Raw genomic sequence first — 26,712 nt, forward strand, 5'->3', positions numbered from 1 at the left:
GCTGCAGAGGGGCGGTTGAGCTGCTCTGGCAGCGGCTCAGCGCGGGGTTGGCTCCTTCCCGTGTCCCTGGGTTTATTTTTCTAGCGCCGGGGTTGGTTTTTTAATGAGCGGAGCCCTTTTGTGAAGCTTTCCAAATAAAGCCTGAAAACCCTCCCCGGCCCGGCCCCTGCCCTGCTCCTGGCGGCCGGGATGACCGGGGATGCTCCGCGCAGGGCCGGGGCGAGGAGGAGCAGGGCAGCGCCGCATCCTCCGGCGCTGCACGCAGGGCGGCTGCCCCCGGCGGGGCGGAGGGACGTGCCCGGAGCCGCGCTAATGAAGAACCTTTTAATGTTGACCGAACCCCAAGTACAAAACCGAGGCCAATTCTGCTCCCTCCCCGATGCGAGCGTCTCTGCGGCGGTGGCTGCGGCGGGGCTGCGGGTGGCTCCGGGCTCAGCCCATGGCTGCGGAGCGGCGCTGGCGATGGCGGGCGCGTTCGTGCCAATAAATACCAGTGTGAGGGGCGGTGGCGGCCCCGGCGCTGGGCCGGGGGCAGCGGGCGCGGGGGGGGCCTTAGCTGATGATCTGCCGGGGCCGGCCGTAGCTCATCCCCGCCTGTGATGCCCCCTTGTTGCTCCCCATCTGCAGGCCGATGACGTTCTTGCCCTCCTTCAGCTGGCTCTCTGTGAACTCCCGCTTGTGCTCCTGCGCTTTCCTATGGGGCGGAGGGACAGGACATGCAGCACCCGCATCCCCTGGGATGCACCAGGGATGCGCGGCCACCCGTCATTGCCGCATCCCGCGTCCCGGCAGCGGGAAGAGCCCGCTCCAGGCTGCCATGGGTCAGGGGAGTCCCCACGCCCGGCGCTGGGCTCCCCCCACACTCACTTCATGAACCAGTTGGGGTCCCCATGGTAGTGCCCATCGTTCTTGGTGATCGCCAGGCTCCCCAGCGCCATCAGCGTCCTCTGCACCGCCGCCATGTCCTTGGCTGCAACGGATGGAGGCTGTGAGGATGGGCACGGCGCAGCAGCCCCATCCCTCCCCAGCCCCGGTTTCCCCACGCACCTTCAAAGAGGTCGACGGTCTGGAACACGTCGGTCTTGACCACGCCGTAGTCCTCGGCCGCCTTGAGGAACTGGGCGATCTGCTCCATCTGCTTGAAGACCATGGTGGGGGGGGTGTCGGGGATCTTCACGGGCTTGGAGCCGTCGGGGTAGAGGCTGTTCACCAGCCTGCTGAGGACCTGCGGGAGGAGGAGAGCCTGGGGTCGCTGCGCTGCGGGGCTCCCCCCGCCTGCCCCACGGCGCTGCGGCTCCGGCCCCACACTTACGATGCCGTTCTTCAGCCAGACCTGGAAGCCCAGGCGGCCCCGCTCGGGGCGCCCCACGGCGGCCCCGCACTGCGCCACGATCCACTCCACCAGCCGCTCCTCCAGCTCGTCGTCGTACTTCTTCTCGATCTTGGACTGCACGTCCCTGCTCATGCCGTACGCCGGGCCCTTGTTCGCCATCGCTGCGGCACGTGGGAGACCTGGCGGCAGGGTGGGGGCTGTCGGGATGTGGAGGTGCTGCTGGGACCCCAGCACCTCGGGGCGTCCTCCAGCAGCTCTTCCCTTGCCACGCAGTGGCCCCTCGGGCACGGTGGAGGGGAGCGCACAGCCGCAGTCCCTGCAGCAGGGCTCCCATCCCGGCAGAGGTGCCCTGTCCCTGCTCCGAGGCTCCGGATGTGGCCCAGGGCAGCCTCATCCCAGCCTCAGCCGCCCGCCAGCCCTTGGCATGAGCGCTGCTGGCGTGGCTGCATCCTGCAGCCAGAGCTGTGCCCACGGGGGTGCGGGGTGAGCGCGGCGCAGCGGGGCGGCCCCAGCGCCAGGAGGAGCGCAGGCGAGGCGGGATGCGGTGGGAGCCGTGCCCGTGCCCTTGTAAGGACATGCTGCGGGCAGGGAGCGCAGGTAGCTGCAGGCTGCCAGGAGGATGCCAGCCGGCAATGGCGCCGGGGGCCGGGAGCCCAGCCCTCGGCGGCGCTGCCCCGCTCCTCCCGCACCGCTCCCTGCTTGGGGTTAAGCCACAGACCCGGGGCTGTGCCCTCGGGGAGCCGCCGGCTTGGTCCCACATCCATGCCCTGCCCCGGGATGGCTCCCGGCGCCTGGCACGGCTCGGTGCGGCAGCGGGTGCTGACCCCGCCTGCTGCCGGCCATGCCGGGGTACCCCATGAGCCCCACAGGGAGCCAGTGCCCGCATCCTGAGCGCCAACAGCCACATCCAGCAGTGCCCTGTGCCGTGTCCCAGCCCGGCACACGATGATGGCATTTGGGCCCCAGGCTCACTGGTCACAGCTCCCTCCACCCCACGGCCGTGCCCGCTGGCCACCAGGTGCCTGAGAGCCCACCAGCCCAATGCCCATCTCTGGTCCCCACCCAGAGATACAGCAGTGAGTGGGGTTTGGCATCACCCCCTCCACGCTGCCCTGATCTTGCTCCGAGCCCCACGCAGCCCCTCCGGCCACCGTGGGGCTGAGCCCGGCGGATCCACAGCCCCACAGCCCCTGAGCCCCAACAGCAGCGTGGTGCAACCCGAGGAGCAGCAGCCGCATCCCAGAGCTTGATCCCACCCCGGGACCTCGATCCCCATCCCGGCAGCAGCGGCTCCGTCCCGGTCACCGGTCCCCATGGCTGCGGTCCCCCGGCCCCTCCCCGCACACTCACGGGCGGTGCAGTCGGACGCGGGTGCTGCGCGGCGCGGAGCGGGCACTGCGCGCTCGGGAGGGCGGCCCCGCGCTAAAAGCCGGGCGCCGGGACGGTGATGTCAGCGCGGGGGGGGGGGGGGCTCCCCGGTTCCCCCCGCCCCGGCCCCTCCCGTCCCGGGGGGCGCCGGCCCCGGCACCATATTTGGGGAAAGACTCCGAAAATCGGGGGCTGCGCTCCGGGCCCGCGCATTCCCCGCGTGCCTCTGCGCGGCGCAGCCCGGCCTTCTATAGCCGCGGAGCTGCCGGCGCAGGGCGCTCCCAGCGACCCCCGACGGGCACCGGCACCGTCGCTGCCCCCCCACTGCCCCCCGGTACCCAGAGGGGAGGCAAGAGGCAAAGTGCAGACACTTTAATGCGAGTCCCTTCCCAGCAGACCCACACGTGGAGACCCCACAGCCTCGGCGGGGGGCACCCAGCGGCCGGCACCCCCCCGGGGTGCTGCAGCAGACACCAGTGGGGCCCCCCCCGGCTGCCACCGCCGGGCCCACACCCCCCCATCCCCACGATTCAGGCACTAAAGAGAGACCCCCACCCGCATGCTGGGGGCGCGGGGCTGCTGGCACGGCCCTTAGCCAGGGCCCCCGCCCCACGCCACGGGCACGGAGCAGCAGCAGCACCTTTGCCAGTGGCACCAACAGCCCCGAGCCCTGCTTTTGGCTCTGACAGCCTGGGGACGGGCACGGAGAGCCGGGAGGGAGCCGGCGGCGGGGACGAGGCACACCGGGACCCCCGGGGAGGGGGACGGAGTGGCTGGTGGGACCCGGCTGGACCCTTAGGGCTGCGTTTGGCACAGTCCCGGGGCACGGGCGGCTGCGGGCCCCTAGAAGACGTAGATCTTGTCCCGCTGGACAGAGTCCAGGTCATCGTCCAGCGTCAGCAGCACCTGCGGAGCGAGGGGACCGGCTGAGCCGGGGGGGGACCAGGGATGCGGGAGCCGTGCGGAGGCAGCCGGCACCTACCAGGAAGGAGCCGAACATGGCGATGGAGGAGAGGAAGTGCCAGATGTCGTGGTCGTCGAAGAAGTCGAGCAGGATGCAGTCGCGGTTGTGCTCCCGGGACTCGGCCGGGGTTTTCTGTTGGGGACAGGGACCCCCTTCACCGCGCCGGTCCGCAGCCCCCCCGCAGCCCCCCGCAGCCCCCACCACTCACCTGCCACGTGCTGAGCCCCTGGAAGAAGAAGAAGAGGGCGAAGCCCCAGACCACGGAGGTGCCGATGATGCAGAGCAAGGGGATGAGCTTGATGCGCTCCCCGCTGCGGAGCTGTGGGGCAGGGGGGGTGAGCGTGCAGCAGGGGCTGCGGGGGGCCCGGCCCTGTGCTGCCCATCCCACGCAGCGCGCTCGCCTCCCACCTTCATGATGATGTAGAAGGCGAAGTAGAGGAGCAGGTTGCAGATGCCGATGGCCAGCAGGTAGGAAGCGAAGTCATTGGGGCGGACAATGAGGCCGTAGGCAGCGCTGGGGAGGCAGGGACAGGCAGCGGGGTCAGCGCAGCATCGGGGTCCCCTGCCCGCCGTGCCCATGCACCCGCTGTGCCCCGGGGGCTGCTGCAGCGATGGGGGGCCGGTCATGCTCTGCTCCCCAGGGAGGGGGCCGCAGCCAGGGCTCCGTGCTGCAGGAGTGGGATGGGGACGGCAGCAGGGGTGGGAGCATGGTTTGGGCTGGGAGGAGCGGTGCAGGGTGTGGTGGGTGCCCGGCTCCGCACTCACAGGGACCAGTTGATGATGTTTCCCATGACCAAGAGCACCATCCGATCCTGCAAAGGGTGCGGAGGGGAGGTGAGGGCGGGCAGGACGGGTGCAAGGAGGGGTGTCCGCAGGGCTGGGGACCCCGGTGCCAGCACTCACCACGTACATGGGCCCGCTGCACTGCCGGACGCAGTCCGTGTACAGCACGTGCAGGATCCTGCGCAGGATGCCCGAGTCTGCGGGGGCAGGGGAAGGAGAAGGAGAAAGAAGGACAAGGACAAGGATAAGGACAAGGAGAAGCTGCCTCCCCCCGCCCCACTTGCAGCAGTGCCCTCGCCTCACCCAGCTTCCAGCGCCCCATGTAGTAGAGCTGTGTGCTCAGCAGCAGCGTGGCCACGATGTGGATGACGGAGAAGACGATCCAGAACGCCGTGTTCCCCTTCCCAAAGACCTGTGGGGCGAGCAGACGGTGGGCAATGGGGTGCCCTGACCGGCTGCCCCCCCCCCCCCCCATAGGCACCCCGGTACTCACCACACCGACCACGGAGAAGAAGATGACGAGGGCCAGGCAGGCGTAGGCGCTGTAGGCGCTGGCGTTGATGTCTGGGTGACGCTTCTGGTACAGCTTCAGCATGCAGAGCCCCGCGATCATGTACATGAAGGAGGTGTCTGCGGGGGGACAGCGGTGAGCAGGGCGGGGGGGCCCCAGCACAGCAGTGGGGGTGATGGGGGGCACCCACCGAACTGGAAGTTGGTGTAGTTGGGGCAGACGTGGTAGCAGGCACTGAGCAGCCCCTCCATCATGAGCGCCGTGCCCATGGCGTAGAAGAGCCCGAAGTGCTTGGGGATGCCGCACTCCTGCAGCAGGACAGAAGAGGGGAAGGAATGGGGGCCCTGTGGGGCCGAGCCCCCCCCCCCCCCAGCACACAGCCCTGCGCCTACCAGTCCCTTACCAGGGCATAAGCATCGTTGCGCATGAGCGCGCGGTTGTAGTTGATCTCGCGCTGCAGGATGATGAGCAGGAAGAGCAGGCCCAGCAGCACATAGCCCAGGTTGCTGAGGATGTTGTTGAAGGCGCTGCGGGGGGGCGGCAATCAGATGCGGGTGCTGCAGAACCCCCTCCCTGCGCACAGCGACCCCCCCAGGTGCCCATCATCACCCCCAAACCCACCTGAGGTTCCCCAGCGGGTGGGCACAGAGGAAGTTGTAGTAGCAGATGTCCTGGTTGCCGGTGACGTTCACCACCTGCACGCACAGGGAGACGAGGTGGAAGTGGGACGCGGGGATATGGGGGACATCCCCATTGCATCTGGGGTGCACAATTGGGGGCCAAAGCCCCCAAAAGCCCCATATGCTGCCCCCACGTCCCCACTTACAGTCTGGTAGGTGATGACGAGCTGGACGACGGGGAGGGCGTAGAACACAGCGATGGTGGCGATGTTCCTGTAAGGGGCATGGCGGGGTGGCAGGGGGTCCCCAGGCCAGGAGCCCGCTCTGTGCCCCCCGCCCCACCGCCCCCGCTCACCAGAAGTAGATCTGGTACTTCTTGCGCAGCACCCGCTTGTCCTTGCGCGCCAGGTCGGCCACGCAGAGGTATTGCTGGAAGGAGAGGCAGGAGGGCTCAGGGGGCAGTGGGGGGCAGGTGGGGGGCCGGGGCTGGGGGGCAGGACCCACCTTGGTGCGGATCACGTTCTTGTCATAGTCGATGTCAGCCAGGGTGTCGTAGTCGTCCTCCTCCACCGAGCTGAGCGAGTCCACGCGCGGCCGCCCCACCACGTGCTCCAGCGAGCGCTCCCCTGCGCCGAGCGGGCATCAGCGGTGCCCGATGCACCCGGTGCCACCCCACGCACCCCAATCAGGCACCCAATTAACCTGAGCCCTTCAGCTCGCCCCGGGCCAGGACCCCGGCACTACCCGGGGAGCATCACCCCTTGTCCCCCATGGTCGGGGATGGCTTGGGACCAGGAGGACCGTGTCCCCCCCCTGCCCTGGCTCTGCCTGGGGAGGGAGGTGCTTGCGCGTGGGGCAGATTGGGGGTTGATTGGCCCCGTCCCTGCCCGGTACCAGCATCTACCCATGGCAATGCTCAGCGGCCTCATCGGGGCGGAGGGCGTGCGCCGCTTGAACTGCTCCTGCCCTTCAAAGGAAAGCCAGAGTTACCGGAGCAGGAGCGGGGGGAGCCCCAGCGGGGGTCCCGGTGCGCGGCCACCCCGGTGGCACCGGCGCAGCCCCCGCTGCGGGCTGGCACGGAGGGGCCGGTACCGCAGGGACCCTTCCCGGGCCACGGAGAGGGGCAGAGCCGGGTGCCAGCGGCAGCACAGCAGCAGCTCTGCGGTGGCCATGGCAGGCGCCACGCTGCCGCCCCGGCACTCACCCACGTAGCCATAGGGGACCTCTGCAGAGCACAGGCTGTCCGTGACGCCCTCGGTGCTGCTGGAGGAGCCGTTCCCTGCAAGGACAAGGACAAGGACGGGACGGGACGGGACAGGCAGACAGTCAAGGCCACGCAGGCGGGGAGGCGCGGGGCGGTGTGTGGCGGCGGCACTCACCGAAGGAGCCATAGCCGTAGCTGTCGTAGGGAGAATGGCCCAGGAAGGAGTCAGGGATGCTGCGGCCGTGCCCTGCAAGAGGGTCCCCATGAGGCTCCAGCAGCTCCCGTGGGGCTGCACAACCCGCCAAGGGGGGAGCAGAGGCTGCACCTACCCAGTAGAGATGCTGGGAGTCCCCGGAAAGCGTGGAAGGAAAGAGACAGACTCGGTGAGGTGCCCCAGCCCCAGAGCGGTGGAACCCAGCCCCGGGATGCCCCCGTCCCCCTCACACTGGGATTTAACCCCCGGAGCTCAGCAGGGCTCGGGGGCAGCGCGGAACCTCTGCAAGGGCTTTGCCATGGGCTCGAGATGGCAAAATAACAGTGACCCCCCCCCCGGTAACCCCTGGTGCTGCGAGCGGGCCCTCACCCGTGTCCAGGCTGGGCGAGTCCATGGCTGCCAGGAGCCCCTTCCTCTTGTGCTGCCTGCCGAGGGAGGCACCGTGAGGAGCCAGCGCCGAGGGGCACGGCCCGACCGCGGCCACGCGCCGGGGCAGGACGGCTCCCGGCAGCACCTGGGGCAGCAGGGACTCACCGGCAGCTCTCCCAGCAGGCGATGAGCAGCGTGAGCACGTAGAAGGACAGGAAGATGCCCAGGCAGAAGAGCATGCTCCTCACGTAGGCTTCCGCTGCGCAGAGCCAGGACGAGCCCTCAGCGGGGCCCTGCTGCTGCGGGACCCCATGGGCCCCAGCACCCCGAGCCCCGAGTGGCCCCTCCATGCTTACAGGTTATGGCGGGCGACACCATCACCTCCAGCGTCTTCTGCCGGTTGTGCTGGTCCACGGGGTCCTCTGGAAGAAGGCACGGGCTGGGGGCTCAGCACCCAAGTCGTGGCGGCAGGGATGCGCTCGCAGTGGGTGCCTCCCCCAGCGTACCTGGTAAGGCATCTCTGGAGAGGGGGTAGTAGGGCAGAGCCCCCCCGCACGCCTCGTCCTCCGTCTTCACCACCACCACCACGTAGAAGCTGTTGCTGGGGAAATCCTTCTTCTGCAACAGCCATCCCAGACGGGGGTGAGCGGAGCCTGGCCTGGGGAGGGGCTCGGGGCCGGTACCCCCAGCACCAGGCAGGGGCCAGCACAGCCCCACACTCACCTGCACCGTGATGGCCGCCTTCTTGGTCATGGTCTGGTACATGCCAATGAAGGCCACGTTGTTGTCCAGGTCGTAGACGGGGCACTGAGGGGACAGGGGGATCGTCAGCCCTATCGGGCATCCCGGGTCACCGGGAGAGAGGCCCCAGCACCCTAACCCACCACGACGTCCTGGATGGAGATGACGGAGCAGGGGAAGGCCATGGCCGAGGTCACCTTCACGATCACCGAGTCCACTCCCTCGGGGAACTCGTACTTGAAATACTGGGGGGGGCAGAGCCCGTCAGCGCCACGGTGCCTGCGCCCTCCTCCCCACACCCCCAGCAGCTCCTCCTCACCTGCGGCTGCGCAGCCGTGGCGTTGAAGCTGAACCTCTCATTAGTCCTGCGGAGAGCACGGCGCGGCTGATGGGTGGTGAGCCTGTGGCCAGTGGCCCTGGCAAGGAGCGGGGCTGGGGACCAGGGCTGCCCTCACCTCAGCACGAAGTTCTCCACGTGGGTGACCCGCAGCTGGTAGGAGGCGTTGAGGGACAGCGTGGACACATCCACGTAGAAGTGCTGGGTCTCCACCTCGGCCTTGGCCTGCGGCTGGCACAGCGTGCGGCTCACCTCCTGGTACGCGTACTTGCGCTGGTACCTGCGCGGGCAGAGCCCTGCTGTGCCTGCGGAGCCCTGCCTGCAGCCCGGCCCCCGCCCGGCCCGGCCCTACTCACATCCCTCGGAGGATGAGCGGCACCTGGAAGGACACCACCGCCTCCTTCTGCCTCACCACGAAGAGGACGGGCAAGTCCTTGTGGTCGGAGAGGACGTTCACCGACACCCGCACGCCCTCCGTCTGCGGGGGGGAACAGAGGCGCTGGCCTGGACTTTGCTCGGCCCTCGTGGCATAGCCCCCGTCCCGTGTCCCGTCCCGGGGCCCCGCCGTGCTGGCCCGGAGCCCCCGGCGGGGCCCGCAGCGGGGCCGGGGCCGCCCCGCCGGCTCACCCTGTTCCTCCGGACGCTGTGGTTGAAGGCGTAGATGTTGAGCAGGTCTGCGTTCACCCAGTCGCTGTAGGTGGTGTTGAAGCGGGCCTCCTTCTCGCGCACCTCGGGGCGGCCGCAGGGCTGGGGCATGGCGGGCGGCAGGGCCAGCAGCGCCCAGGCCAGCAGCGCCCGGGCCAGCGCGGCCGCCCCGGTGCCCGCCATCCCGACAGCATCCCCGGCCGCGCCCGCACCGGCCAAGGTCCGCCGGGGCGGGCCGGGGGGGTCAGCCGGGGCGCGCCCGGGAGCGCGGCCCCATGGCGAGCCCCGCCGCTGCCGCTGCGCCGCCGGTGCCGCCGCCGGTGTCGGTGTCAGCGTCCCCGGGCCCGCGCTGAGCCCGGCGCGGATCCGAGCGGCGCCGCGGGCAGAGCCCGGGGGTGCCGGCGCCCGGTGCGCGGTGCCGGTCCCGGTCCCGGTGCCCGGTGCCGATGCGCGGTGCCCGGTGCCGGTGCCCGGTGCCGATGCGCGGTGCCGATGCCCGGTGCCGGTGTTCACCGCCGGTACTTTCGCTGTGCCCGTTCCGCAGGCGGCTGTAAACACGGGCCGGCGGTGACGTAACGCGCCGTCACCGGTTATAAAGGGCCCGGTCGGGGAAGTGACGCGGCGGCGGCTCCTACCGGGGGAGCGGCAACAGCGGCAGAGCCCGCCCGGAGCCCGTGGACCCGTACAGGGCCCCACTGCGGGCATCCCTGCCTCAGGGCAGCCCCTGCCCCGTACAGGACCCATAGGGGAGCCCTCTCTCCGCTGCAGTGAGCACCCGAGGGGCACGGGCACCCCTGACCCTCACCACAAACGGGCCGAGGCCACATCCTGCTCACCGAGCCCCCCCGGCCGGGGATGGGGCCGCAGGGAACAACCCCCCCCAGCCAGCCCCTGCTGTGCCATGGCCTCGGTTTTGGGGTGCTCGTGTGTTCTCTGTGTCTGGGTTTTCTGGTTTAATCCCCGTCCCCAACCACATTATCTCATAGGAAGCCGTTTTCCAGGCTGGAGGTGACAGCCAAGAGCTCCACTGCTGGTTGCCCTCTCCTGTGCAGGACAAACAGAAGGAGACACGAGCACTGCTGCTATTGTGCACTTTATTTCTACAGGTTCTCCTCTCAGCGAGGATCCCAAAGCACTTGTCAGACCGTCTGCACGTTGTCTCCGTGCTCCAGGTGGGGACAGCAGATGCAAGGACTTGCTCAGGGACACACGGACACTCGCGTGGGAGCGGGAAGCAGAGCTCGCACCGGCTCCAAAGCTGCTGCTCGAAGTGGAGGATCAGCTCTGCGGGGCTGGCTGGGAGTTGGTGTGTGGTGACGGGTGCTCCCTATTAAAGCACCGAGGAATCAAACACAGGCCGTGTCCTCCGAGTGCGGGGTGCCCTCACCTGCAGAGCCCTGCTCGCAGCTCGGGAAGCAGGGGAAAGGAGAGGGAAAACCAACAAACAAAGGCCCCAGTGGAGCAGGGAGAGGACAGATGTGAAACAAGGAGCGAGGATCGGGGCGGGTGGGACCCCGCAGGCCCCTGGGGCAGGTCTGGCCGCTCAGCGCAGGGCAGCACCTCCCCAGCCCTCAGAAACGAAACACAAGGAGGCACCGACACAGAGGGAGGGAAGGAGACGCGGGCGCCCGGGCACACACACACACACACACTGCGACACGGTGGGGTGAAACACTGACATTTATATCGCGATATGCACTAACAGTGAGCTCTACCAGCCGATGCATTTTGCCAAAGCAGAATCACAACTGTTTTGTCCCGGGGAAGGCTCAGGGTGGCGAGTGGAGAGGGCAGCACCTCCGGGCATGGGCCTTCCTCCTCGTAGGTCCCATCCTGTGGTCATCCTCCCGTCCCCTGGTAAGTTACAAGAGGCTCTTTCTGTCATTCCACTTCCTTTGTTTTATGTCCCTGCTGCAATGAACATGAAACAGACGATGCTCAGCCCCTAAGGAGGAACCTCTCTACCCGGCTCAGGAGGAGGTGCTGGGTTTTAGCTCGAGAACCCCTCGCTGCCCTCACACAGAAGCCTGCAGCTGGAGTGGGACAGGTTGGGACTGGGCAGCGACAAGCAGAGCTCTGGAGCGAGCCTCGGGAGCAGCACAGCCCCAGCCTGGCTCGTGGGGCAGGACTGGAATCCCTGCTCCACCGCGCCACTGCTGAGCTCCCTACTTCCGATCCTGGCAAGCGGAACATCTTTCCTTCATCTGTGTGTAGATCACATATACTGGAAACAAAACACACACTATGCATGCAATCCAGGCAGGAATCCTGCTATGATCAAATCTACAGGAAGAGGGGAAGGTAGCAGGGACAGTCATGTATTCCTTAACGTGAGGTTATAGATGCAGCAAACACCAGCACCCTCTGCTATGAAGAAGGGCAGACAAACTATGTACAGCACCAACGTGCTTCGCTGCAGCAGAGCGCAGCAAGCAACCCGGACACCTCAACACCCCTCGTGCCCGACACGCTGTGGAGTGCCTGATACAAAGCCAGTCATTCCTCTTGGATTTACCTGCCAGGACCCATGGTGGTGGCTCAGGGCCGGATACTGCAGTGTGAGCCATGGCAAGGTGCATGGCACCAGCTCCGGCAGGTAAGCCAAGGAGGAACTGACTGGGCTGAAAACAAGTTTCCTGGCAAGTGGAGTTATCTATTCACTGAGGGCTCTGCTGTATGGGTCCAAACCAGCTTCCTTCTGAAAAAGAGAACCTTTCACTTGTAAGTAAAAGCTGTTTTCATACAACCGTTAGTGACTACTGCAGCCCTCGTAACAAAAACTAAACCCGAATCCTGCCTGGCCTGGACCTCTATCCCTGTGGCTGCCTCAGCCAGGAGCAAGGAGCAGTGTCCAGGGCAGGAAAACCTGCACCTCTACTTCACTTGTTACTGCACGAGGCTGTAGTTGCTCCAACAAAATGTTTATACAAGTAAACCAGAAGCGACAAAGAAATGTACACCTTGGAATCTGTAAAGCTTCAGAGTGCTGCAGGCCGTGGGACAGGGGCAGGGCAATGGGTTTCCTTTAGAAATAAAGGATGTAACAGTCATACCTTAAAAAAAGAACAAAAAGGAGCAACACACGGCACTGTGAGAGCCCCGTGGCACAGGCAGCTCGGAGTGAAAGAAACAGCGGCTCTAGAGCAGCGAGGAAGCAACTGCCCAGTGCAGTGTCACTGGGGGATTAGAATCCTAAACTGAGCTACTGTTAAAAGCCAGCAACAGCATGGGGCAGAGCACAGGGCAGCAGCAGCAGCAGCAGCACCGCAGCCACATGGCACAGGGGGGGAAGGAAAAGTGCCCTGGTGGAAACAGCACAAGGGCAAGTGCTGGAGTGAGCCGCTTGCTCCTGTGCACTTCCCAGTTCCAGCTTCATGCTGCTTCAGGGAGAAGGAGTGAGAAAGCAACACGTGTCACTAACCCCCAACCAAAAAAACTTCCAAAGGTGGGATCGAGTTTGGGAAAATGCATCTGTTCTGGCTTTGCAAGTGGAATGTGATTCTTGTTCAGCGCTAACGCAGAGCACGACGCCTACAGCCAGGAGCCGAGCGTGGCCACGGGGGTTCTAGGACAACCACAGAGCAACAAGACATGAGAGGGGCACAGAGTGACAGTCCTGTTCTCCTTGTGAATGAGGAATGGTTTAAAAGTAAAACTCTTCATCAGCTACTTTCCTCCTGCAATAAAAGCAACCCAGCCGGCCCTCATCTGTACAAGACCAGTTAAACATCAGCCTTCCCCCTCAAAACACTAGGTACGGACATCCGGTAACATTCTACAATGGAAAGTGCTTTAAGAAAGAAGGATTCTGTAGTGCCAGTGACAGAACTGATCCGATGGGCTGGGTGATGCTGTCGATGCCGGGAGCTCAGGCCAGGGCAGCTCGTTTCTCCTCGGGGGTCTCCTCCAGCAGCTGCATGATCAGTTCGTGGAGGGGTTTGCAGATCTTTGCGTAGCCCCCTCCCGTGAGGTGCAGGAAATCAAACATGTCGTGGTAGGAGATGGTGCCATCCGAGTGCACGAAGCCGGCGTCCACATCCAGGAGCTGCACGTTGCACAGTTTGGGGAGCGAGGCTTTCAGCAGGTGGTTCACCTTGGCATTCTTCTGCCGCAGTGGGTTTGGCTTCTCTCCACGAGGTAGCAGGCCCTGGCACAAGGAGGAGGCAAAAAAGAGCTTCATACAACCCCACTGGCATAACAGCACCTGCTTCCCCTTCTGATCCAGGCTGCGACGAGAGGGATCCCTCCCTTCAATCAGGCTTGGTCCATCCAGACCCAATATGAAACACAACTGAGGGAGCCAGGTGAGCTGTGGGCACCCCTTTTCCCCTCACAGGACTTCTTCAACAACGCTTCCAAGCAGGGCAGGAGTACCACTAATGGGGAGGATTCCACCCATCCCAAAAGGAGTTCTGCACAGCCAAGGGAGCAAAGGGAGCACAGAGCAGGGGCAGATAAACACCCGCTCGTCCCAGCACCGATCACCCATCACATCCCTCTGAGTATCACAGAGGGAGAGCAGAGAGGACACAGGGCTCCCCTGGGCAGTTTGTTTTCCAGCTCCAGGAGACATCCCAGCCCAGAGACGTACCAGCACAATGACTTTGGCCTGTGGCTGCTGGGTGTTGATCAGGCGCACGATGGCCTCGATCCCTCCTGCTACTTCTTCGGCTGTGTTTTCGTGGTTATTTGTTCCAACCCAAACAACAATGACCTACGAGGAGAAAAGCGTTCGCAGCCTGTCCACGGCCACTTGTCATGGGCTCGTGACCCTGAAAGCCTGAACAAACACCATCTGTGACAGCGAGCGACACGAAGAGTCAGGCTGGAGCCTGCACCCACGCTGCAAGAGGCCTTCAGCTCTCGGGTATCCTCGCTTCTGAGGAGCTTGCAGTGACTGCAGCTGATCCTCACCACACGTCCTGGCCATCTCCACTAACTCCTCATCAAATCCTGCCCCATCCCCTTCTAGAGGCTAAGAACACGTCTCAGACCTGGGAGGCACAGTGCAATGCCAACCAACACCCAGCTATGGTAAATCATGCTCACCAGTACTAGGAGGTCACTTTGATTTACTGATGCCATTCAGCAGCGTACACCTCACATACAGCCCTGCTCCCAGACAATTCTGGTTTAGCCCAGCACACTGCAACACCTGAGATGTGCTCAGTGCCAATGGCTGCTCAAACAGAAAGCTCTGCTAACAGCTCACTTGGTTCTGCATCCCTCAAGCACTGAAGTCTTGCCTAAGCACAGGCCTCCCGGCTTTGGGTTCTGCATGTACCTTGGGTTTAATGTTCTCCAGTTCACCGTTCTTCAGTCTCCATAGGACATGGCCTGTGGTGTCTCCACCAATTCCAAAGTTCAGTGCATGAAGGGGTGAGAAGAGCTCTCGCCAGATCTGCAAGCAAAAACCACCTTGTGTTTGCAGAGCACTGTCCTCATCATGAAAGGAGCGCACTGCACTGACCAGGGATGGCTCTGAGGAGCCACGAGCCTTCCTCCGGGCACTCACTTCCACAAAGGGCTTTTAAACACATGCTGAGGCCTTACTTGGGGTCTGCCGGGGATGGAGGTGCTGCTGTTGAGCACCCAGTCCTGGCACAGAGGAAGGGGAAGCTCTCTCGAGCAGCTCCTCAGAGATACAGTGCTGGGTCTGTCATGGAGCTTTAGGAGAAAGCCAGTGTGCCAGCAGCACTGCAAGTGCTTGAGGGTTGAATGTGTTCTGGCTATGCAAGGTACAACTACAGAGATCCAATGGTGCCCCTCGGAGTTTGGATCTGAGACTCACGGAACTACAAGGGGCTGTGTGTCCAAGGGGAATCAGTCATCACCAGCTTCAGAGCATGACTGCAAACAGCCTACAGAGGCTTCGGACCGGCAGTGGGAAGGGCAGGGAGCTGGGCAGGATGAATGGGAGAGGGCACTCAGTTCACAACGAAGGACCTGTCTGTATCACACAGGATCATCAGTGACTGGCTTAGAGAGAGGAACACTGGAATCTGTGCCCCCACATCCGCCTTTCTTTAGCAATACCTCATACTGCTGCAGCAGCTGCACCATGGAGTCCCCCACGAAGAGCACGTCGGGCTCCTTGTCTTTGCAGTCCGAGACAAACCTGTTGTGCTGGTGAAAGAGGGCAACAAGGTTAGTTCAGTGGGCTGACAGACCTCATAGGCATCCCTGCTGCGGGGCAGAGCGGGGCTCCCCAAACCCCCACAGCAGTCTCAGCTGTGAGAAGAGCAGCATCTCTGTGTGCTACCCACACGTAAGCTGTGAGCATGCCAGGCACCCATCAGACCCCATAACTGCAGATCAGAGAGGTTAACGGTTAGGCAGTGCCGCGAGCATCCTCTGCTGCACAATGGATGGGTGGTCCAGACCCTGCCTTGGCTATTTCCAGTCACTCCCTCACACAGATGCCCACCGGGAAGTGCTGCTCTGCGCTTTGGGTTGAGGACTGAGGGTTCAGCCCCTCCGGTGGCCACCCCGTCCCGGCCTTACCTGTGACATCCACCGGTCATCCCCCTGCACGTCCTCTGCGGCGTGCGGCACCGCTGCCGGGTTCGAGTCCCCCTGGCTCATCCTGTTCCTGTGGGAAGAACGGGTCAGCCCGGCTGCTCCCAGCACCACGGGGAGGCCTGGCCGGCCGGGTGGGCTCCTCACCCTCGCTGTGGCCATTCCACACCTATCCCTGCACAAAGCACGTTTATTCTGCACCCAACTGTGCAGCCCGCGCTGCTGGAGCCACCTCCCGCAACGAAGGACAAAGCGCGGCTGATGCGGAGCCCGCTCTGCAGGGCGCAGCTCGGCAACGCGAGTGCTCAGCGGCCGATGAACGCGCTCCTACCCAGCTCAGAGCCGCTGAGCCCCGCCGTGCGGCCGGATCATCCGCCCCGGGGGCGCAGCGCAGCGCCGCGGCGCTGACCCCGAGGGATCACCGCCGAGAGGCGCATCCCTCAGCGGGCTGCCGCCCCAGCGCGGCCGGCACAGGGCGAGCGGGGCTCCCCGCGGCCTGACCGGCGCTGACAGCTCCCAGCGGGGCGCGGGCACGGCGGGGACGGGCCCACGGGCACGGCGGCGCCTTCCTCCCGCTCCTCCGCCCCCCGCGGCCCCGTGCGCGGCCCCGTGCGCGGCCCCGTGCGCGGCCCCGCCACTCACGGCCGCTGCGGCTCGCCCCGCGACTCCATGGCACCTCCCTGCCCTCGGCCCGGGCTGCACCGCGCCTGCGCACCCGCCGCTTCCGCTTCCGCCGCGGCTCGCAGGCCAATCGCCGCTCCGCGCTGCCGGAAGTCCTGCCCGGAGCTCGGGTGCGGGGTAGCCTTTAGGTGGCGCCCGGGATGCGGCGGCCCCGCGATGACGTCATTGTCCGGGATATGACGTCAAGGCCGCCGGTGAGGTGACGTCACCGGAGGGGGTGTGTGTGTGTGTGCCCGTTCCCTGTCCCCCTTTCCCCGGCGTTTGAGCCCCAAAATCCTGGCACGGCTCCCCCGCTCCACAAGGGGGCGCCATGCGCTGCCCACACCCGCCAATCAGGGCCCGGTACGGCAGCGCTGCCGTCATTAGCCCCGCCTCCCCCCGCGGTTGCCATGGCAACACCCCCCCGCGGATGAGCTCACGCGGTGCCGCAGCCCCGCGGGGGGGGGGTTTGCTCCTCGCGACAAGATGGCGGCGGCGGCTGCAGCGGCGGCGGCGGCGAGCGGCGCGGGGGGGCCCCCTCCGGCCCCGCGGCTGTCCCCGGCCCCGCCGCCCCCGCGGCCCCCCGGGCCCGCCCGCATCGGCTACTACGAGGTGGAGCGCACCATCGGCAAGGGCAACTTCGCCGTGGTGAAGCTGGCCACGCACCTGGTGACCCGCGCCAAGGTGAGCGGCCTGCGGGCCGGGCCCCGCCGCGCTGCCCGCACCGCGCCGCGCCGCACCGCACCGGGCCGCCCGGGGCCGGGCCGCGGGCAGCGCTGACAGCGGGCCCCGCCGCCGCTGCGGCCTGCGCCGGCCGCGGTCCCGCTGCGGGCGGAGGGAGCGCGGCCTGCGCCGGGTCCCGGTACGGGCGGCGGGACCCGCGCCGCGGTTCGGTTGTTCCTCCCTTCGAGGGGGTTGGTGCGGGCTCCTCCGGCAGCGGCGGAGGGGGGAGCGGGGCTGGGAGCGGGCAGGACCAGGGAGCCCTGCTGCCGTGCGCCGTGGGCACGTCGGAGCTGTGGCTGCGCCCGGGTAACCGGGGCAGTGACTTGAGGGGCCGCTCACGAGGCAGTCACGCTGGGCGGCTCTGCCCGCACTTGGGTTGTATTTGCCTGCCTGAGCCCTGGGTCTGCGCCTTCGAGTGGCCACTGCCTCCCCCACGGTAGCGCTGGGCTTGACTGCTGCAGACGAAGGTGATGAGGTCAGGGAGAGCGATCCCCGTGAGCCGGGATTGCTCCGGTGGCTGCGCGCTGTGATCCCGTTCCCCTCCACCTTCGCAGAGTCAGGGCTGCCTTTGAGCGGTGCTTTGCAGAGCACCCGAGCAGGGGCTGGTTTGTGCATGGGAACGGTTGGGCTTTCTGTCAATGGCAAAGCGCACCCACGCCGCGGCCGGAGATCTTGGTGTGGGGCTTCATGCCTTGCTCGGGGCTGCTGGCACAGGAGCCTAAGCTTGGGGAGCCTGTGCTGGGCTCTGGGCAGCAGCTCAGCTCCGTTCCGGAGCGGGGGGTGGAGGCTCCGGCGCCCCTGCCCCTGAGCCTGGCGGAGCGTGAGCGTTACTGCAGCGGGGGGGCTGGCGTGCGCGCACGTTCCCCTGCGCTGCTGCGGGAGGAGGTGCGGAGGTCCCCGGGAATACCTGCGCTGGAGCCACTGCCCCCGCTCCGGGCGGCTCCGGAGCCTGCGCTGGGGCTGAAACCTGACCTGGAAGCGTTCGGAGCTCCGAGGTCGGGTTTCCTCTCAAACCCCAGCCCGTGAGGAGGAGCGTGAGCGCAGGCACTGGGTTTGCCTGGGAGCCCCGAGTGTGGGTCTTGCAGTGCTTTTCCTTCTGCCGCGGCTGTCACTGGCGGCTCTGCCAGAGGAGTGGGGAAGGGAAGAGGTGCTGGTGGTGGTGAGGTTAGAGGGGGGTATCCGTGCAAGGCTCTTTGGAATGGCAGTGGGAGTACCCAGTAATGCTGCCACAAGCTTGTTTCCATCACGGCGATACCAATAAGGGTTTGACCTGATGGAAACCACTGAGAAGGCAGCAAAGCCTTGGCGGAACATCCCGTTCAGTGATGTGGAAGAGTTCTCTGGTCACTGAAGGGCAGCGTGGCCCAGTGCTGTGCCTGCCAAAGGTGAGCTCTCCTGTTCGGATCTGCTAGGGCAGCATTCGGATATAGCCACAAATCCCTGCGCAGCCCTGACCCCAGGTCACAGCTCTTAGAGAGAAGCTGCTTTGTATTCCCTTTGCCTTAGACAAGTGAAGCAGGGACTGGTTTGGTGGCTGTTCCCTTATGGAAGGCCCGGGCTTTCCAGGTGTCCTGAAGCAGAGGCCGTGCCTCCTGCCATAGAGGAGGACTGCGTGTGCTGTGTGTGCCTGGCACATGGTGCTGACACAGGACCTTGCACTTTACATGTAACTGCTTTTCACAGGCTGCATGTGGGTCAGCAGTGTTGGGATGCTAAGGAAAGGGAATGTTAATGATCCTAAAGGGCAGGAGGCCTGTATTCATCATTGTCTGTGCTGGAACTGCTGGAACAGGGAAGGGAGCAGTCAACAATTTACGTATTAACCGAGCTGGCAATTTACATTCAGTGCCTGGCAATGCAGAGCTGGAGCCTTGTGCTCTGAGAGCTGCTCTAGTGCAAGGCAGGAACTGGAGCTGCTTCTCCAACTGGGGGTGATGGATTGGGCACCTGCAGGACGTCTCCTGCAGCTCTCCTGTGTGTTCCTGCCTCTGCAGCTTCCACAAGAAACACTCCCTTGTGGCTGTTTGAAAAACCTTCTGAGTGACCCCAGTGGGCTGTTTTCCACAGGAATTCCATGTATAAATCACCCAAGTGGCTTCTTGGAATCCCAGCTCTGTTCAGGCGCTGGAGCTGGTTTGAATGTCACATTTGTCACAAGGGCTGGTCAGTGGATGTTGACGGAGAGGACTGTCTGCGGTCCTTGTGTTCTTTGGGTGATGTGTCTGACTCGAGGAACTGCTGGGGATGAGGAGGGAGGAGAGGGGCAAAGCAAGGAGCAGGTTTGACCAGTTGTATGTAACAGCATCTGTGTAAGGGGGTGCCTGGAGTTGTCTTACCTGGTAGGAACCCAAACCTGTGATGCTGTAACCCTTGGCAGCACACAGCCCCTCTTGCACCATCACATCCACCAGAGGAAGGTGAGGATGAAGCTGATTGTTTCTAGGTTTTTAAGGAGCTGAAGTGTTTTCTGGAGAACAGGAGGAATCTCTGCTGTTGCTGCGAGAGGCTGTTCCCTTCCATGACAGAGCTGGCCTAGGTTCTATGGCTTGTCTTTGGGTGAGCTGGAGTCAGTCAGAACAAGCTGCACTGGGATTGTTGGAGGTGGGCTCTGTGGCACTAAAACCAGGTACAAATCCTCCTGGCAGCCTCATGGATAGTCAGCCTTTGCTGCTCCAGAAGGAACGGGGCTCCGTTTGGCACACGGTGGTGGCTGCCCTGCCCTGCTCTGCCCGTCTCTGCCAGGCAGCAGCACAGCAAACACCCTGGGTCGCTGTGTGCTGCTCCCACGGGCTGGCTGTCCTCGTGAGGACTTGGTCAGTGCTGGGCTCGTAAGGAGCCATGGGAGGGCCACATGGCCCCTGTCTTAATCCTGTTCTCCAGTGTGTGCTGGTGCCTCACCTGTCCTGCTTCTGTTCCCCTTGGCTGTACAAAAGGCTGGTGTCTCTTGGCAGGTGTCCTGCAAGGGCTTGGGGAATGCTGGGGAGGCCTGTGAGGGCTTCCAGAGCCTGTGTTCTCCTTTGCCTTTGGAGGAGGGCTCTCCCTAGAAGGCAGTCAGGAAATAGCAGTATGTTGCTGGGAGACTGGGCTCCTTGCGCATTGGAGGCTCCGGGAGCAGCAGCAGCAGCTGAACTCCTTTGTCCCCGTGTCCTCTGGCTGGGTCATGTATCACTTGTGCCATTGCTATGGCAATGTGCTGCCAGCAGCTTGTCCCTTCGCACTCCCTCAGGCCCACTGTGTAACACCAAAGGAAGGCTTTAGGAAGTTGCCAGCAGAGCAGGAGGTGCAGTTTGTGGTGGAAGTGCTCCCCAGCTGAAGAGATCCTTGTGGGAGTTGTCACTTCCCCTTGTGTGTTGGGTGCTGTTGTGTCCGCCCCATTGCCTGTGTGGCACAAGCAAGATGCTGCCTTCAGCTGAAGGAGCACAAGGAAGGGTTAAACTGACTCAAGTGTCTCCCTTTGGAGCTCGAAGGGTTTAAGCAGAGCAATTTGGAACTTCTCTAGTTCAGCCATTGCAGTGTTTATTACAGATGGGGCCTTTCTGCTGATCCCGGTCCAGGGGTTTAATGTGCTGCATTAACACTTAAATGAAGAAACCGCTGGCGGGTGATTCATTACTGGTCATTATGTGTCTTTTTCTAGTAACTCTGACCGGAGTGTCTCTAGTTGAGGCTAAACCTCGCCCTCTCTGCTAAATGGCCATCAAAGGGGCTCCATAAAAAGGGAATTATGTGGCTTCAGCCAAGTTTCAAAGTAGTCGAATCATCCGAACCCACACAAACAAACTCCCACAGCCGGTGGAGCTGAGAATAGCGCAGTGTCTGCTGCGTGTGGGGTGCGAGGGGCGCTGGGCAGAGACCTGGGGCAGCCCCAGCGTCTGCCTCCGGGCTGGATCCCATCCTGCTGCGAGCCCATCGGCACCAGTCCTTGCTGCCCGTAACCTCTGCTTGGGGATGGATGGAGGGATGGCCCAGGTGTTGGTGTTGTGTCACGCAGAGGGTGGCTGCTCGGGGATGGAGAGTCCCGTTGGAAGGGGTCTGAATGACACTGCTGAAGGGCTTCAAGGCTGTGAAAGCACCCGTGGATTTGTGCAGCAGGAGGGAGGACGGGGTTTGTGCAGGGTTTTCCTTACCCAGACAAGGCTCTCTCAGGCTGTGCTCGTTCTTTGGACTTTCTGCTCTGTCTCTTCCTGGACAGGCTCTCCCCTGCAGGGAATGAGTGCAGGAATACCTGTGTAATGTGGACGGAGGCAGAACAGCGATGGGGCTGTGAAAGCCATGGCCATGGGTTGCACTGCGAGGCTCAGGGGCATGCTCTCATTCAGCCTCAAGTGAATGTCGGAGGTTTTCTGCCTGCATTGGGCTCATGGGTTAGTTCCAGCCCCATGTTTCTGGCCCCTCTCAGGGCACCCTGGCTTTCAAGCCCTGAGGCTTCTTGCTGCTGGGTGAAAGCAGCTGAATGGAGCTGATGAGGCTTCACGTAAAAACTAATTGGAGCGTTTCACAACATCTGAGGCTTTTTAATGGAAGGAGTAAGTTGACAAGTTGTATGCAATTGTGTGTGAAGTCTGATCAGATAACAGGCTGAACTGCAGCCCTCATCCAAATGGGAAGCTGGTTCCCAGCCCTGGGATGGAAGGATGCAGCCTGCTCAGCTCTTGCGCTGCGCTCTCAGAAGGCTGGAGCTGGTGTGCAGGTTCCCTCTGAGAGAGCAGTGTGTGTGTGTGTGTGTGCCTGTGACCGAGGAGGGCTGTGCGCAGGTCTGTACATACCATGTACAGGTGGTACCGTGGGCAGTACCATGCAGAAGGAGGCACTGATCTCTGACCTCTCCGGTTATCTTTGCACAGAAGGAGTTAGGGTTTCCTTTGCTGATCCTTGTGGTGGTGTGAGCGTGTGTATCAGTGGCTGAGGAGCTGCTGAAGATGAAAAGCATCGCTCTTCCTGCTTAGTCTTTGCTCTCCAGGTGTGCTGGTGGGAAACCCTCAGCTGTAATCTCACAAGTGGCTCTGTCAGGGCTATCAGCCAGCGCTAGTGCCACTGATGGGCTCCTGACAGCACTTGTTGTTGTGGTTATTGTACAGCTGAGCTGGCACAACTGGTCCTTTGCACACCTCCACTGTCATGAAGCGAATAGAGCTATTACCAGTAACCGTTAAGGAGCGTGTTCCTGGCTGCACAAAGCCAGTCTGTGCTCGTGCATCTCCAGCGTCTGACACAGTGAGATGGTTGTCAGTGATGCAGCAACTGTTGGTTTTCAAGCTCCTGCTCATTGGAAACCAATAGAAGTCATTCTGCTTTGCTCTCTGCAAGGATCTGAATAGCTGGCTTCTGTGGAGGTGGTTTTTCACCTGAGCTGCTTTGGGAAGTGTCCAGTGGAAGCCCCAAAGGCTTTTCCTTTCTGCTGCTGAGCTCTGTTAGAACCCAGACAGGGAGCTGGTGGCGGGTGTGCTGCGGTGGGGTGCTGGGTGCCCTGGCTCGATGCTGGGGTTCGTGGGGAAGCCTGTGCTTAGTCAGACCAAGATGTGAGCAGCTTCTCATCCCAGCACACAGTAAAAAGACAAGCAAAGACTGACTATGGGTGGTTTCCCACTCAGGCACTTCCGCAGCTTGAGTCAGTTGCTGGGCAGCATGGCCTTGAGCTCCACTTCCCATTGTATGGGGGGGTGTGTTGGTCCCAGATTGGTACCACAGACAAACCTGGGTTGTTGCTGTCACCACTGGGACAGTTGGATGTGAAGTTGGCTGCTCCTTTGTGTGAGCCTAAAGGAAATGGTGATGGTTCAGGTATTGCAGTGTGGGATTTGAGGCTTGCACTGCTGTTTTCAGGACAAGCGTAGGCTGCAGCCTCTCACGTGAGGGTCAGTAAATGGTCCAGCTCCTCGTGGTGAGACAGGGCAAACCTGCTGCTAAAGCAGCAGCAGGCCTGAAAGTCACATTTGGTTTGAGCGTGTCAGTGCGTTGCTGTGAGCAGCATTGCTCTGTGCTGCAGGTCAAGGTTTACAGCCTTGGAAGCTGATGGGAGTGTGTGGCAGCAGGACTCCAGGCTTGGCTCCCAGGTTGTCCTAAGGCTGGGATTACTGGGGACAGGCATGCGGGTTTGCCTTCTAGAGAGGCATCTTTGGAGGATGATCAAATACCTTGAACTTGCCTTGGGCTCAATTTAAAGGCAGGTGGGGTTAGGATGCAAGATAAACTCTCACGTGTCCTGAGAAGACAGGAATGGAGCATCCAAGTCATCCTGATGGAGATGAGGGAGAGGGATTTGATTTGGTGGAAGTTTAAAGCTGCTCTGGAAGATGCTGTTGGCAGTGACCAGCTGTTGGCTGACCCTGTTCTTCACCCGTGTGTGGCTGCTGTCACCACAGCCATGAGCAGAGCAGCAGAGGTTTGTAGTGCAGCAGGAAATCAGTGGGAAAACCAAATGTGTCAGAGCCTTCACCATGGCAACACAGCCCTGCTCGCAGCACGGGGAGACAAAAGCAGGTCAGGGCTGCATGGAGCGAGGTGGGGCCTGCTCCAGGCTCTCCCAAACCTGCCCCTTCGTTCTGGGGCAGGAGCAGCTGCCTTGCCTGTAAAGGGCTGGTGAGGTGAGGATGGACTTTGGGATTTGGCAGCAGGGCCTGGAAATGGGTTCTGCTGCTCTCAGTGCTGCTGCAGCAGAGTCTGACTTGCTGCTCAAAGGCTGCAGTGGATGGGAATGTTTTATCAACTCCAGACAGCCATTCAGATTGTTGACCTTGCCCTGAGCACTGCTTGGACACAGCAGAGAGCAGTTGTAACCCTGCCCTGTTCCACAGAGCCCCGTTGACTTGCTGAAATCTTGGCCTTGCATTTGTCCACATCCTCAGGCTGCACTAGCACCACATCCTGCTCTGATGGCACATCATCAGTTTGTTCTTCTGCCTTCTCATTCTGTGTTCCAGCACATCGTGCTCTTCAGTGAGGTCAGCAAGAGCAGGGCCGAGCAGCACAGCAGCAGCAGTGACACATGGAAGAGCTGCTTGTGTCCCTGCCAGTGTCTCAACACCACTCGTGCCTGGGTGGGTGGTTCAGCCAGGCCCCAGCAGGTTTCAGCCCATGCTGCTGCTGCTCTGGAGTTGTTCTCCCCTCGTTGAGAGGGATATTAAAAGGTTTCTGGTTTACAGTTACAGGCCTTGCTCTGGCCGGAGGAGCATCGAAATTGATACAGCAATTACTGCTGGGCTCGTCACGGGTTGTGGCTCTCGCATGCTTCATGAGGCACAAGTGGCAGTGGCTGGAGGAGTGCCACCAGCGAGGCGGCCACGGGCTTGCAGCCAGGCCCTTCACAACTGCTATGAGAGCAAGAATATGCTCCAAAACTTGCTTCTTCCTCTCGTCTCCTCTTTGAATCTGGCCTTGAGCTGGCAGCTGAGGTGGGGTTTGTCTCTGTGTTTTACCACTCTGCTTCACTCTGTGCTTCTAGTCTGGTGCTGGCTTGGCCGTGTCTCCATAAGTACCAGGCTTCCCCCAGATATGGCTTGGAGTTGCAGTTAACAAGTACACATCTCTTTCAGCAGTGGTGAGGAGCAGCCTGTCTGTGACGGCACAACCAACACGCAGCAGTGACCAGGCCTGGCCATCCCAGCCCTCCCTCCATAGGGAAACGCTGCTTCCTGGTGGATTTGCATCCCGAGCCCATAGTCAGCAGTTTGGGCTTGGTGTGGTAGGGTGCCCTGGCTTGTTCGGGTGAGTCATCATTCAAATAGTCACCGAGCAAACGTGCTTGTCCAAACAGGAGCTGAGCGCAGCACCCGGCAGGCGATTGCAGAGCAGGTTACGTGGCTGAGGTAAACAGCAAAGCACCTCTCGCTTTGCTGCGTGGAGGTCTCCAAAGCTGAAAGCCTCCTGCATGGTCTGTGTGGACAGAGCTTGCTTCCTGTGCTCTGAGCTCAGGTCCTGGTGGATGTGAGGGAAAGGCGATTGTGTTTTCCTCCCTGGGACCCAGAACAAAGGCTGCTCTGCAGAGTCTCCTCTGGTGCCTCCTTCTCATAGGTGGAAACCTCAGCTCTGCCTCTGAGTTCAGGGATGAAGTTCAGTGCTGGGGATGCTCCAGTTGATTAGAACAGGAATATCAGCTCCCGGTTAAAGTGAGGAATAAGATTGCTTCTTATCTTTTGCTTTTTCTTCTGTTAAATGTGTTGCATGGTCTCAGACAGCAGTTCCCATCTTCGGTAGGGGGTGATCCTCTGGTTCCAGTTCTCTTTGCGCAGAAGAGGGTGCAGGTGGCTTTGCACAAATGACGTGGTGTCAGGAGGTTGCTTTGTACCGAGCTGTGTGTTCAGCGTGGAGTCCTTGGCCTGTACCAGCTCCTGGTGCAAGGTGTTAGATGTGCGACTGCAGGGAGTCACCTGAGGCAGCAGCGCTGTCAGCCACATGGACCTGCACAGAGCAGGTCCCCACGAGGGCAGCTCCCTTAGTCTGAGCCCTCCTCCTGCCTGCAGGAATCCCTGCCAGGCCTGCACTGCCTTCTCTGCCGTGCTCTGCCTCCTGCCCTGTTGTCTTTCCAGGGATCCCTCCCCAGAACAGCCTCCTGTGCTGCAGAGCTGCAGCCGGACCAGCCTGCGTTTGCTTCTCGTGCTGCTGTTCGTGTTGAGCCGGCATTCACCAGCCACCGGTCCTCTGCTGAGCAGGAGCCACTGTTGTGGTGCCACTGTTTTGGCTTTGGGTGATGTTTTCCTTTGCAATGGGCTCCTCTGTCCTTGGGCTTCGTGTGTTTGTCCCTGGCTGTTGGAGGGCAGACACAGCACAGGGCAAGTGCAGCCTGGGCATGGGGCTGCGGTGCTGGGTCTGCCCAGAGCTGCTCTAACTCAGGGTCAAGTGGGCTGCAGCCCTGTGGCTGGTCACACACTGGGGACATGGGGGTGCTGGTGCTGCCTGGGGATCCCTGGGCTCAGTGGTCCATGGCTGATGGACAGTGGTACAGCTCTGGGAGCAGAATTCAGCCCTGCTCATACCCAAAGGAAGAGCCATTGAGGTGCTGCAGGAACAAGGGGAAGAAAGGAACCAGAATCAGTGCATCCTTGCTGTGTGTAATGCAGCCCTGTGTGCTCAGTCTCTGCTTTCAGATGCTGTGAGTGTTGCAAAGAGCTTCTTGGGGAATGAAGGACTCTGGGATCCATTTAGCTCCTGTTGAGCTGCTGTGCACAAAGTACCTTTTCATAGCACTGCCAAGCCAGTTCTGTCCAGGGGAATGACGGCGAGGGCCTCTTTGCACGCTTGGGCATCATTCCAGAGTATTCCAGGCTCATGCACACACACGAGAATGTTTTAAAAGCAAAGAAAGCCCTCAGCCTCTCCTGGTGATGGTGCTGCAGTAGTTTTACAAGTCAGGCTCTTGGTAGTTCCCTCATTCTGTCCTCTCCTGTGATGTGCCTGAAGATGCCCCTCGGATCAATGCCAAGTACAGTGATTGGAAGGCAGCTTGACTGATGCCCTCAGCAACCAGGTGGAGATGAGCAGGAGCAGATGCAAGATACTCGGCTGCTGTTCATGCTGGTAGTGCCAGGGAAATATTTAGCACATAGGTGACACTTGTAATCTTTAAAGCACTTCATAAACATTGGCTAATGCCACGGTGCAGCTCCGGGCTGGCACTGAGCTGCCTTCCCTGGAGAGAGCAAATGGCCCAAGGACTCCCTGAAGCTGTGAGAGCCAGGAGAAGGAAAAGCTCTGTTGTAGGCTCTCATGGTGTGAGTGCGAATGT

The 26,712-nt window shown here is 62.3% G+C and overlaps 4 protein-coding genes and 1 long non-coding RNA gene across 17 annotated transcripts in view; 2 read left to right on the top strand and 3 right to left on the bottom strand.

Moving 5' to 3' along the window:
• Positions 1–310: 310 nt before the first annotated feature.
• TAGLN (transgelin) lies at positions 311–2,789 on the bottom strand. Of its 3 annotated transcripts, none has more exons than XM_065697422.1 (5): positions 2,684–2,789; positions 1,313–1,512; positions 1,048–1,225; positions 868–970; positions 311–694 (listed from the first exon to the last, which is right to left on the bottom strand). In XM_065697422.1, the coding sequence occupies exons 2-5, from the start codon at positions 1,490–1,492 to the stop codon at positions 553–555; spliced, it is 603 nt and encodes a 200-aa protein (XP_065553494.1). In that variant the 5' UTR covers positions 1,493–1,512; positions 2,684–2,789; the 3' UTR covers positions 311–552. The 3 variants fall into 3 exon arrangements, with proteins under 3 accessions (XP_065553494.1, XP_065553496.1, XP_065553495.1); XM_065697424.1 differs by having other exon boundaries at positions 1,313–1,530; positions 2,684–2,729; XM_065697423.1 differs by lacking the exon at positions 2,684–2,789 and having other exon boundaries at positions 1,313–2,600.
• Positions 2,790–3,058: 269 nt separating this feature from the next.
• On the bottom strand, positions 3,059–9,541 carry SIDT2 (SID1 transmembrane family member 2). 6 transcript variants are annotated; one of them, XM_065696893.1, is made up of 28 exons: positions 9,072–9,541; positions 8,801–8,922; positions 8,563–8,724; positions 8,427–8,472; positions 8,251–8,352; positions 8,090–8,173; positions 7,873–7,984; positions 7,723–7,788; positions 7,532–7,625; positions 7,367–7,422; positions 7,113–7,124; positions 6,959–7,030; positions 6,784–6,858; positions 6,484–6,546; positions 6,084–6,205; positions 5,935–6,008; positions 5,786–5,852; positions 5,581–5,654; positions 5,363–5,486; positions 5,150–5,267; positions 4,942–5,078; positions 4,752–4,860; positions 4,569–4,645; positions 4,431–4,477; positions 4,074–4,179; positions 3,874–3,984; positions 3,684–3,797; positions 3,059–3,607 (listed from the first exon to the last, which is right to left on the bottom strand). In XM_065696893.1, the coding sequence occupies exons 1-28, from the start codon at positions 9,270–9,272 to the stop codon at positions 3,545–3,547; spliced, it is 2,610 nt and encodes an 869-aa protein (XP_065552965.1). In that variant the 5' UTR covers positions 9,273–9,541; the 3' UTR covers positions 3,059–3,544. The 6 variants fall into 6 exon arrangements, 5 of the variants coding, with proteins under 5 accessions (XP_065552965.1, XP_065552966.1, XP_065552967.1 ...); XM_065696894.1 differs by lacking the exon at positions 7,113–7,124; XM_065696895.1 differs by lacking the exon at positions 6,484–6,546.
• Positions 8,985–10,440, top strand: LOC136022955 (uncharacterized). The gene is made up of 2 exons (XR_010616409.1): positions 8,985–9,116; positions 10,196–10,440. It is a non-coding gene; the product is annotated as an uncharacterized LOC136022955 (long non-coding RNA).
• A 311-nt stretch (positions 10,441–10,751) lies between these two features.
• PAFAH1B2 (platelet activating factor acetylhydrolase 1b catalytic subunit 2) lies at positions 10,752–16,356 on the bottom strand. 2 transcript variants are annotated; one of them, XM_065696898.1, is made up of 6 exons: positions 16,251–16,356; positions 15,594–15,681; positions 15,126–15,215; positions 14,374–14,490; positions 13,681–13,803; positions 10,752–13,236 (listed from the first exon to the last, which is right to left on the bottom strand). In XM_065696898.1, exons 1-6 carry the CDS (start codon positions 16,277–16,279, stop codon positions 12,958–12,960), a joined length of 726 nt encoding a protein of 241 aa, XP_065552970.1. In that variant the 5' UTR covers positions 16,280–16,356; the 3' UTR covers positions 10,752–12,957. The 2 variants fall into 2 exon arrangements, with proteins under 2 accessions (XP_065552970.1, XP_065552971.1); XM_065696899.1 differs by lacking the exon at positions 16,251–16,356 and adding an exon at positions 15,756–15,887.
• A 412-nt stretch (positions 16,357–16,768) lies between these two features.
• SIK3 (SIK family kinase 3) overlaps positions 16,769–26,712 on the top strand; it is a 56,337-nt gene continuing 46,393 nt past the window's right edge. For all 5 annotated transcript variants that reach the window (XR_010616463.1, XM_065697201.1, XM_065697203.1 and 2 more), the window contains exon 1: positions 16,769–16,952. The gene's annotated coding sequence lies outside the window, so the exon portion shown is untranslated. The remainder of the gene's footprint in view (positions 16,953–26,712) is intronic.

This window comes from Lathamus discolor, chromosome 17 (genome assembly GCF_037157495.1).
Source record: "Lathamus discolor isolate bLatDis1 chromosome 17, bLatDis1.hap1, whole genome shotgun sequence".
Classification (NCBI taxonomy): Eukaryota; Metazoa; Chordata; class Aves; order Psittaciformes; family Psittacidae; genus Lathamus; species Lathamus discolor.